Source organism: Osmerus mordax, chromosome 21 (genome assembly GCF_038355195.1).
Source record: "Osmerus mordax isolate fOsmMor3 chromosome 21, fOsmMor3.pri, whole genome shotgun sequence".
NCBI lineage: Eukaryota > Metazoa > Chordata > Actinopteri > Osmeriformes > Osmeridae > Osmerus > Osmerus mordax.
In genome coordinates, this window is record NC_090070.1 from 12,211,475 (window position 1) to 12,223,005 (window position 11,531).

Sequence of the window (11,531 nt, forward strand, 5' to 3'; positions counted from 1 at the left end):
GCTGGTCTCTCCCACGCGCCTCTTCTGACGCCGTTAATGTCCAACTAGACCAACTCGGTAGCGCGACCACCGACACACACCGGACACCCTGGGGATAATGACGTGTGCATGGGGATACAGCGCGTGAAGGAGGGGTCATGGCGATATCGGGGGCCGAATATGGATTGTCGAAAGGACAGTAGAAAGCACAGACTAATTTTGTGTGGTAGAAATTAAACGGGGGTCAAAGCAACCAGGGTGGTTGCTTTGACCCCCGTTTAATTAGTTGCCATGACCCCTCCTTCACGCGCTGTATCCCCATGCACACGTCATTAAACGTTTTTCAGACCAACAAGGAGCCTTGTTGTCCAAAGGAGAAGGGATGAGGGAGGAGGAGAGAAGGGAGAAGGGATGAGGGAGGAGGAGAGAAGGGAGAAGGGATGAGGGAGGAGGAGAGAAGGGAGAAGGGATGAGGGAGGAGGAGAGAAGGGAGAAGGGAGGAGGAGAGAAGGGAGAAGGGAAGAGGGAGGAGGAGAGAAGGGAGAAGGGATGAGGGAGGAGGAGAGAAGGGAGAAGGGAGGAGGAGAGAAGGGAGAAGGGATGAGGGAGGAGGAGAGAAGGGAGAAGGTAGGAGGAGAGAAGGGAGAAGGGAAGAGGGAGGAGGAGAGAAGGGAGAAGGGATGAGGGAGGAGGAGAGAAGGGAGAAGGGATGAGGGAGGAGGAGAGAAGGGAGAAGGGAAGGATGGTCATTATAAATACAGGTGACTGTGGTTCCACATGGGCTTGTGTGTGTGTGTGTGTGTGTGTGTGTGTGTGTGTGTGTGTGTGTGTGTGTGTGTGTGTGTGTGTGTGTGTGTGTGTGTGTGGTCTTAAGGAGGGTTATGTAAGACTCTGAAAGTACTGACTCAGGGGCAGTGTCTGTCCCTTTAGACCTGGGTAATCTCTGCTGTGTGTGTGTGTGTGTGTGTGGTGTGTGTGTGTGTGTGTGTGCGTGTGTGTGTGTGTGGTGTGTGTGTGGTGTGTGTGTGTCTCATGGAGATGTGTCATGATATTGCTTGTGATGCATTCATAGCACAGGGCCGCAAAAGAGATCTTTATGACACACACAAACACTTGCCAAAATGTAGACCTGCACCTGCAAGAGCTGGCACTGGGCCAGACACACACACACACGCACACACACACACTCTGCGTCATGACAGATTAGCCCTACTTGTCTAATAATGTCTCCACTAGCATGGCAACAACAGCTGCATAAATGACAGGCTGGAGACAGGGAAAGAAGGGAGAGAGAGAGAGAGAGAGAGAGGAAGAGAGAGAGAGAGAGAGAGAGAGAGACAGAGAGAGAGAGAGAGAGAGAGAGGAGGAGAGAGAGAGAGAGAGAGAGAGAGAGAGAGAGAGAGAGAGAGAGAGAGAGAGAGAGAGAGAGAGAGAGACAGAAATAGAGGCTGTGGAGTGAAGCGCTAACTGGGGGCTTCTACCTGAGTCAGCTGCAGTATGGGATGTCCTGTAATCCCCTTTCTCTCTCCCCCGTCCTCCCCTCTCTCCCCCTTTTCTCTCTCTCCGTCTCTTCTACAGTTGGGATTCAACCAGGGGTCATCCCAGGGTCAAACCTGGAACATCACCATCACGTGACTTGTGTCCATCATGTGTTCTATTTCAATCAGGAGAGACCTGGGATGAGTGAAAGATGTTTATTACAGACTAATAAATGTACTATGGTGTTTGGAGCTTGAACCCCACGGGGAATTATATAGATCAGCGGGCGCCTGCCCAACGCCCGAAGAAGAATCCCCCACGGAGTCCAGACACTGGTGGCGGGTGGCGGCAGCCGACGACCAATCGAGCCGAAGACTGAGACAGGAACCGGTAGGCCACGGGGTGGTGGAGGGTCGCGCACTTGATAGCATGAACCAACTACACAGTTTCAAGTGACGCCATTAATTGATAGCAGGAGCGCTACGACCTGAACCCCAGTGGCGTTCTTAGCGGGGGGAGTGAGTAGTGTACACTACGATTAAGCCCGAGTGCAGGGATCGGTCTTGCCTGACTGAACTTGCGCAAGCTTCATTAGTGATAGGATTGTAGCGTGTGTGTGTGTGTTGGGTGTGTGTGTGTGTGTGTTTGCTCCTCCCTGGTTGGTGATGACAGACTAGGTGGTGCTCCACAGGTTGCTCTTTATAGCAGCAGCAGCTGATGTTAGAGTGCCGCCTGTGGACAGGAAGGAGTAGTGCATCCCAACAGAAATAAGTTATGGCTCAACTCTCCCTCTGTGTCTGACTGTGTGTGGAGAGGTGAGGTGAGGAGAGGAGAGGAGAGGGGAGGAGAGGAGAGGAGAGGGGAGGGGAGGGGAGGGGAGGGGAGGGGAGGGGAGGGGAGGGGAGAGGAGAGGAGAGGAGAGGAGAGGAGAGGAGAGGAGAGGAGAGGAGAGGAGAGGAGAGGAGAGGAGAAGAGAAGAGAAGAGAAGAGAAGAGAAGAGAAGAGAAGAAAAGAGAAGAGAAGAGAGGAGGGGAGGGGAGAGAGAGGGAGGAGTCTTCGTATGTGTGTGTGTGTGTGTGTGTGTGTGTCTGTGTGTGTGTGTGTGTGTGTGTGAAACACAAGAGACACCATTATTGAAGAAAATAATTACTTACATTTATTTTTGACAATTATGTATATATTAAGTGTGGGGGCAGCCTAGCTGACTCACTAAGCCTAGGACCTAAAGTTCTTTCGTACTCGATACAAATGTCAAAAATAAAAGTCCATAATCCCAAAAATGTTCAAAATCAAATTAAGTAGAAATGGCTTCAACATTAAGCGTATATCAAAAGCAGGTGATAGAAACCAAAACACCACAACATACATGTATTTTGTTTTAAACAAAGTCCTTCAGTAGGCACAATCAGTTAACAGTCATCAGATAGCATCTAGCCTAATACTTTACAGTACAGCATACTGGCTTTTTGTGGAGGTGGATGACTTGCTGACAGTTGGGACAGCGATGTTCCACGTCCTTGCAGGAGTCGACAAAGAAAGGGATCAGACAGCAGGGCCAAATCCTGTAGATAAAGAGAAAGAGAGACAGACAGACAGACAGAGAGAGAGAGAGAGAGAGAGAGAGAGAGAGAGAGATGTTTTTAGTGTCCCATTTACACGTGTTTGTGTGTTCATGTATGTGCACGCATATCTTTGGTGTGTGTTTTTGTGTTTGTGTGTGTGTGTGTGTGTGTTCACTCACATGAAGGCCCCCATGGAAGCACACATGACCCAGGCACGTTTTCCATTCTTGTGTCTGGTCACGGTCTTAACCTGGATCTGGCACCGCGGACAGATCATCTGACCAGAAAGTTCTGTAGGAATCGGCAGATGCTTCACCTCCTTTGGCTTCACCTCCTGCTGCATCGCCATTGGCTGCTGCATCACCATTGGCTGCTGCACCACCATTGGCTGCTGCATCATAACCATCGGCTGAGCAGAGTACATTTCCTGGAAGAAGAATCATAAGTATAACACACACACTATAACACACTGTAACACAGCCCAGCTATGCCCAGCTCGGTGCCCCCTAGCCTGGCCACAGTCAGAGCCTCAGCCCCTTACCTTGGTATGTCCTGGTGGAGGAGGAGACGAGTAGAGAGGTGTTACTACCTGCAAGCTCAAGAGACACTGAGACTGTGAAATGAGGGATGGAGGGATGGAGAGATATAGGGAGATAAAGAGGGAGGGACTGAGATAAAGAAAGAGAGAGAGAGAGAGAGAGAGAGAGAGAGAGAGAGAGAGAGAGAGAGGGAGAGGGAGAGAGAGCGTGTGGGTTTATGTTAGATGTGTCTTGTAACATCCAAGTGGAATGAGGATGTGTGTGTGTGAGTGTGTGAGGGAGCGTGTGAATGAGTGGTAGTCCTCACCCGCTTGGGCAGATGGATAGTCAGACACACACACATAAACACACACACATAAACACACACACCACCAGGGTGTTTCGGTTGACAGGCTGAAATTATAAATGGTTTCGGATGTTTTGACACCAGTGTGACTGGTCAGACAGCATAGTCTCTCAGTTTCCGCCTGGCAGTTTCCGACTTATGGTAAGTACAAGGACATTCTCCCCGAGGCAAGTAGGGTGAAGTGCCTTGCCCAAGGACACATCATTAGCACGCCCGGGAATCAAACCGGCAACCTTCTGATTAGTAGCCCGATTCCTTAACCACTCAGCCATCTGACCCCCATACAGCTCTCTCTAGGTCAACACACACACACATCATATCATAGCCTGTTTCATCTCACATATTTATTTGGAACGACCTGGTCGACGGTCTCGGTTTGGAACCAACTGGTAACCAGGCAACGCAGTCCAAACACACACAAGGTGCCCATTGTGTGTGTGAAACACAATAGAAACACTATTATTGAAGAAAATAATTAGTTACATCTATTTTTGACAATCTATGTATATATTAAGCTTATATCAAACAGTATAGCAAAAGCAGGGGAGGAACCAAAACACTAAATCAAATCAAATCAAAATGTATTTTTATAGCCCTTTTTACACGCAAGCATGTCACAGAGGGCTTCACATACGCCCATAGAACTGCCCCTCAACCAACCTAAACCCTCAAGGAAGACAAGGAAAAACTCCCAGAAAAACTCACTGCAGGAGAAAAAATCTTGGGAGAAACCTTGGAAGGAGCCATTCAGTGAGGGATCCCTCCTCCAGAGACGGCTGGTGGAAGAGGAGCAGACATACACTACTGTTCAAAAGTTTGGGGTCACCCAGACAATTTCGTGTTTTCCATGAAAACTCACACTTTTATTTATCAAATAACTTTCAAAATGAATAGAAAATATAGTCAAGACATTTACAAGGTTAATTATTATTATTAGAAATAATTATTTTTATTTGAAATATAGATTTTGTTCTTCAAACTTGCTTTCGTCAAATAATGCTCCATTTGCAGCAATTACAACATTGCAGACCTTTGGCATTTTAATTCTAATCCTTCTAATCATCCATTAGTCTTCTAAGGCAATTAGCAAACACAATGTACCATTCTAACACATACAGTAATAGTTGCTGGAAATGGGCCTCTATATGGGCCTCTATACACCTATGTAGATATTTCATTAAAAACCGACGTTTCCACCTAGAATAGTCATTTACTACATTAACCATGTATAGTGTATTTCTGATTAATTTAACGTTATCTTCATTGAAAAAAAATGTGCTTTTCTTTGAAAAATAAGGACATTTTTAAGTGACCCCAAACTTTTGAACGGTAGTGTACATGTATTTTGTTTTAAGTAATCAGTTAACAGCTATCAGATAGCATCCAGCCTAATACTTGTGGAGGTGGATGACTTGCTGACAGTTGGGACAGCGATGTTCCACGTCCTTGCAGGAGTCGACACAGAAAGGGATCAGACAGCAGGGCCAAATCCTGGAGAGAGAGAGAGACAAAGAGAGAAAGACAGACAGAGACACAGACAGACAGAGAGAGAGGGAGGGAGAGAGAGATGTTTATAGTGTCCTGTACATGTCACAGGCTTGAAGTGAGGTACAGTGTGTGTATTTGTATATTTAGTTTAACTGATTTATGGTTTGCAGTGGTTTTTGATGTGCTTTGTTTTGGTTGCTGTGTATTTGTTTCATTTTTTTTATAATCGATCTGTACCTCCTGAAGCACAATTGCCAATGACATAAGGGACCAATTGAAGTGGGGTGGGGATGGGGGTGGGCTACCTGGCCAAATTCTACCTATATAGGTGAAGCCAGGAGAACGAGAAAGCAAGAGAACGAGGAAGCCAAGAGAACGAGGAAGCCAAAAGAACGAGGAAGCCAAGAGAACGAGGAAGCCAAGAGAACGAGGAAGCCAAGAGAACGAGGAAGCCAAGAGAACGAGAAAGTCAAAAGAATGAGGAAATCAAAAGAAGGAGAAAGCCAAGAGAATGATGAAGCAAGAGAACGAGGAAGTCAAAGCAGCTGTTAGAGGAGCGTCAACGTACGGAAGCAATCGGGTAAAGGAGTATCATGGGGGAGAACTGCGAAGGTGACTAACAGTACACCCGGACGAAACCGAGGATGAGAACGATCTAGTCCAGGCAAAGTAACTAATTTTGGAGCCAAAAATATAACTAATTGTAAAATATTTTTTTTCAGCATGGATCATTTCTATGAGGTGTCCAGCACAACATACACAACATATAAGTCCTAAGAAATCCTACTTGAGGAAATATGATAAATTCTATTCAATCCGAGATGTGTGCCAATAAGGCCAGGCAACATTACACCCCAATGGGGATATTTTTTTTCCTTTACGCCTATCAAAATGAAACTTTTGTATAACAAGTTTCTTTGAAAATGAATTTTAATATGAGCTATATACACTAATCGAATATGCCCAAAATACACCCAAATAGGCTTAACTTGTTCCTTTACTCCTACCACAATAAAACTTGACATAGTGAAAGTATACATGAAAAGTAACTTTTTTTGAATTACAAGTTTCTTTTGAAATGAATTTGAATATGCACATGAGCTCAACACTGATTGAATATGTCCTCATTTGAATAGGCAGAAACACCATTGCTTTTAGACTGGCCTGTAACCTGAAAACTGCCTGGCTTGGTGGTACATGCCAGGGGTATAACCCCCGCCGGTACAGTGTTCAGGGCAGGGGTGGTTCTACACGGGGCCCTTCAGGGACCAGTGCCCCTGTAAAAATGTCCCTGCCCCCCCCCCCCCCCCCCCTGTGGCCCCCCTGAGCTGACTGAAAAAATAAAAGATTTGTTTTTTTTTTACACGTTTTTCTTCTTCTAGTAGTCATCATGAACCGAGGAAGGAACATTGCAGCCTTTTTTGCCCCAGTAAATAAAAAAGTTATAGAAACATATCAAGGTATTGAGAGAGCTATTAAAGTGCGATATTTTATAATAATTGCTTTCGTCTGATTCCTTGTGGGTGTGCACACGCTGTTCCTCCCTCTCAGACCGAATCTTAAAAAATACGTTCCTAGACTTACAAACTAGGTGACGTGGTCGGCTCAGCACTGCACGCCGGCCACATACACGTGTTCGTGTATGTGCACGCATATCTTTGTTGTGTGTGTGCAGGTGTGTGTGTGTGTGTGTGTGTGTGTTAACTCACGAGAAGACACCCAGGAAAGCACAGATCACCCAGGCGTGGGTTCCAGGTGTGTGTCTGGTCTGGGGCAGAATCTGGATCTTGCACCGCGGGCACATCATCTGACCAGGAAAGCGTGAAGGCATCGGCTGCTAAACAGGATTTGATGGTGAGAACATTTCTTTTGATGTTGATACATAGAGTTTTTAGTACTTGTCTTTTGTAGGCTTTAGGCATGTGAAACTTTGGTCCGTTTTCAGGACAGCTGATATTCTGAATCAGAAGGCTGTTGTTTTCGACGTTGTTCAATGGGGTCATATTACTCTATAACAGTTGAGATATTCTCCGCTAAATGAAGCACATACATATCTTACCCAGGACCTAGACTACTTAGGGCACAGCACACAATGGCCACACTGGAGTTTGGTTCTGAGCTTGGTTGCATTCCTAATTTAGGTTTGTAAATGTGACAGTGGTAATTTTACATGTGTGTGAGAGAAGGAGAGCAATTAAACAAGAAGGTCTCTCTCTCCAGTATGTGTACTACAACACCTGGTAGAAGCAAGCCGCTCTGTTGTTTAGTGTTTTGTGGAGCCACGCTGTTTGTTGATGTGTTAAATAAACACATCAGTAGCAAGAGGGAGTTTTGTAGCTTTACTGGTATGTATCCTATATTTTGAAAGTTTTTTTTGCCCCACCAATTTTTTACATATAAGAACACCACTGCCCCTACCTATATTTGCGCCGGTAGCCCTAAACGGTCTGCGAACTAGTGATGTTACGCTCGATACCGTGCTTATGAAGCGGTATCGACCTTTTGAAATAATTGTTTCCAACACAAACGTGTCGAGCGTGGCTTCAAATGGGCAAAAACCACGTGAAAACCTGTCGAAGTGACGTCCGAAGCTACAGACGTCACACGAGCAGCTGAGACAAACGGCGTTTTATTCAAAAGCTTAAAAAGACATCAGAAATCAATAATATTCGTAGGTTATAGAGAGGAGACAGAATGTCCAGAATACATTCATTGACAGAACCAGAGATACAGATAGATTGCCAGAGATAGATAGACAGAGATGGATACAGACATTTACATTTAGCCATTTAGCAGACGCTCTTATCCATAACGTCATTTAGCATGGCCGGGAATCGAACAGGCAACCTTCAGATTGCTAGCCCGACTCCCTAACCGCTCAGCCACCTGACTCCCGATACAGATACAGATGTGAGATGTGAGAGAGTAGCCTAGGTGTAGGCCTACACAAGCACATACATTCTCTAGTTTTACCAGCCTTCAAATGTGGCCATCACTTTCCCGGTTGCAAAAGCCTGTTCAAAAACCTTAACCGCTAGCCTACATTATCATATAATAATGTATTCATTTAGCATATAGGCTACTTCCACTAAAACGGGGTACGAGGATGCGATCTCGACTGAGGGTCCGAGCAGCGCTCTTACCACGAGGCCATACTTCTCTTAGCTGTTCATGTAATTAATGCTATAAGTATAAGAACCAACAAATACATGTTATTGTTGAAATGCGTTCATTGTGTCCTCAATTGTATGTGATGTGGTGCTGTGCTGTTCTGTGGTTGGATGTATGTTTGTGCCACGAGGAGGCGCTACCTCTGTAGCGTGTGTGTTGTGGAGGGCGCGTCGGTGTCGTTTTTTTGTTCCACTTGATTTGATCAATCAGAAGCTGTCTGACCGTGAGACTGATGTGTCTGGATCTCATACAATAAATATGCCGAGAACGGCTAAAAGGTGATCAACCTATCGTCCACTCTTTTCCTCCGAATAAAACGTTAGCTGCAACAACAGTATAACTCAACAGTTATGAACTTAAAGTAGCAAAGACGTTACGTTGTTTATAATACAAAATATATATAACATATTTTTGACACACTGTCACATAACCTTTATTTATCAAGTTGTCAATGACGATTGTGAGACTGACTTCTCGAGGACTTGACGTCACTTGATTCCGTCCATCGCTCGATACAGTCGCCATACCATGAACTGACCAGCAGGTATCCCTATGGAGAAGATGTATTGAACACTTCGAAAAAGCGATACTTTTTCGACACAATTGTGTCAAATAGCTCGTTGCTTCGGAAAGCTTCGTTTCCCCCATCACTACTGCGAACGTAACCACCCTCCAATCGCGACACGCGTACAGTCGTTTCACTTGGCAGGCTTTCTGCCCCGTGATGTCCACCAAACACCGGCTCCCAGACCAAAGTCGAGCCCCCGCTCACTTCCTCCCGACACTCCCTTACACAGGTGCAGTAACTTTGTTAATTGTCAGTGCAGCCACTGGCTCTGCTCCCTCTAACTTCCCCCGTCATTCACTACAGTATATATGAATATATGTGTGTGTGTGTGTGTGTTTCCTCCTCCCTGATCCGTGATGACAGACTAGGTGGTGCTCTAACTCCACAGGTTGCTCTTTACAGCAGCAGCTGATGTTAGAGTGCCCCCTGTGGACAAGAAGGAGTAGTGCATCCCAACAGAAATAACATGGCTCAAATCTGCCTCTGTGTCTGACTGTGTGTTTTACACACAACTGTGTGTGTGAGGAAGGGAAGGGAAGGAGAGGAGGGGAGAGAGGGGAGAAGGAGTTTTGTGCGTGTGCGTGTGTGTGTGTGTGTGTAAAACACAATAGAAACACCATTATTGAAGAAAATAATTTCTTAAATGTATTTTTCCACAATCTATGTATATATTAAGCTTATATCTAACAGTATAGCAAAAGCAGGTGATCGAAACCAAAACACTACAACATACATGTATTTTGTTTTAAACAAAGTTCTTCATTAGGCACAATCAGTTAACAGCTATCAGATAGCATCTTGCCTAATACTTGAATCAGCTTACTAGCTTTCTGTAACCAGCAACAGCAAACTAACTGAGCATCAGATATCATTAGCCGCTATATGAATTGTCAGTACACACATTGTGTGTGTAGTGTGTGTGTGTGTGTTTGTTCACATGCGTCTGTGGTTGTAGATGACTTGCTGACAGTTGGGACAGCGATGTTCCACATCCAGGCAGGAGTCGACACAGAAAGGGATCAGACAGCAGGGCCAAATCCTGGAGAGAGAGAGAGAGAGAAAGATGTTTTTAGTGTCCCATGTACACGTGTTTGTGTGTTCATGTATGTGCACGCATATCTTTGGTGTGTGTGTGTCTGTGTGTGTGTGTGTGCAGGTGTGTGTGTGTGTGTTCACTCACAAGAAGACACCCAGGGAAGCACAGACCACCCATGCGAGGGTTCCAGGCTTGTGTCTGGTCTGGGTCAGAACCAGGACCTGGCACCGCGGGCACTTCATCTGACCAGGAACGTCTGAAGGCATCGGCTGATGCACCACCACCATTGGCTGCTGCTGCACCACCATTGGCTGCTGCACCACCATTGGCTGTTGTACCACCATTGGCTGTTGTACCACCATTGGCTGTTGTACCACCATTGGCTGTTGCACCACCATTTGCTGTTGCACCACCATTGGCTGCTGCACCATCTTTGTCTGCTGCACCATCACTGGCTGCTGCATCACTGTGACAAACCAGAACTAAGACTTAAGAACCAGATTTGAACCAGAACCAGACCAGAGAACCCATAGAACCAGGGTTCTACCCTGAGAGCGAGCAGAGCAGAGGAGGGACACAAAGCACAGCATAGTCTCTCAGTTTCAGCCTGGCATCGAGGGTGTGCCTACTGCTCGTGTGTGTGTGTGTGTGTGTGTGTGTGTGTGTGTGTGGGGGGGGGGTTATGTTAGATCTGTCTTGTGACATCCAAGTGGAATGAGGATGTATTGTGAGTGTGTGAGTGAGTGTGTGTGTCTTACCAGAGGTTTGTGTGGTGCAGACCTGAGTAGAAGAGTACATTCCTGGAAGAAAAATCTGAAGTATAACACACACACACACACTATAACACACACACTGTAACACACACTCACTGTAACATACACTACAACACACACACTCTAACACACACATACACTGTAACACACACACACACTATAACACACACACTCTAACACACACACACACTGTAACACACACACACACACACTATAACACACACACTGTAACACACACACTGTAACACACACACACACACTATAACAGACACGTGTGTGTGTATTAGGGATGTTACCAGATGGTGCTGAGCTGTTGGGCTGAGTAAGAGGATATAGTGGAGGCTGAAAACCTTAAAAAGAAAGAATGTGTGTGTGTGTGAGTGTGTGGTAGTCCTCACCCGCTTGGGCAGAAGGATAGTCAGACACACACACATAACGCCAGAGTGTTCCTATTGACAGGCTGAAATGAGGCATGTTTTCGGATGGTTTGTTTTGGAACCAGTGTAACTGGTCAGACAGCATAGCCTCTCTTCAGCCTGGCATCGAGGGTGTGCCAACTGTTCATTTGTGTGTGTGTGTGTGTGTGTGAG

At 45.9% G+C, this 11,531-nt stretch overlaps 1 protein-coding gene across 3 annotated transcripts in view; it reads right to left on the bottom strand.

The window, feature by feature from the left end:
• Window positions 1-9,751: 9,751 nt before the first annotated feature.
• Window positions 9,752-11,531, bottom strand: part of LOC136964896 (cell death-inducing p53-target protein 1 homolog) — a 16,548-nt gene continuing 14,768 nt past the window's right edge. For all 3 annotated transcript variants that reach the window (XM_067258854.1, XM_067258855.1, XM_067258856.1), the window contains 3 exons: window positions 10,927-10,968; window positions 10,313-10,634; window positions 9,752-10,171 (listed from right to left, as the gene is read on the bottom strand). In XM_067258854.1, the coding sequence (XP_067114955.1) occupies window positions 10,066-10,171; window positions 10,313-10,634; window positions 10,927-10,966 (468 nt within the window). In that variant the 5' untranslated portion in view covers window positions 10,967-10,968 and the 3' untranslated portion in view covers window positions 9,752-10,065. The remainder of the gene's footprint in view (window positions 10,172-10,312; window positions 10,635-10,926; window positions 10,969-11,531) is intronic.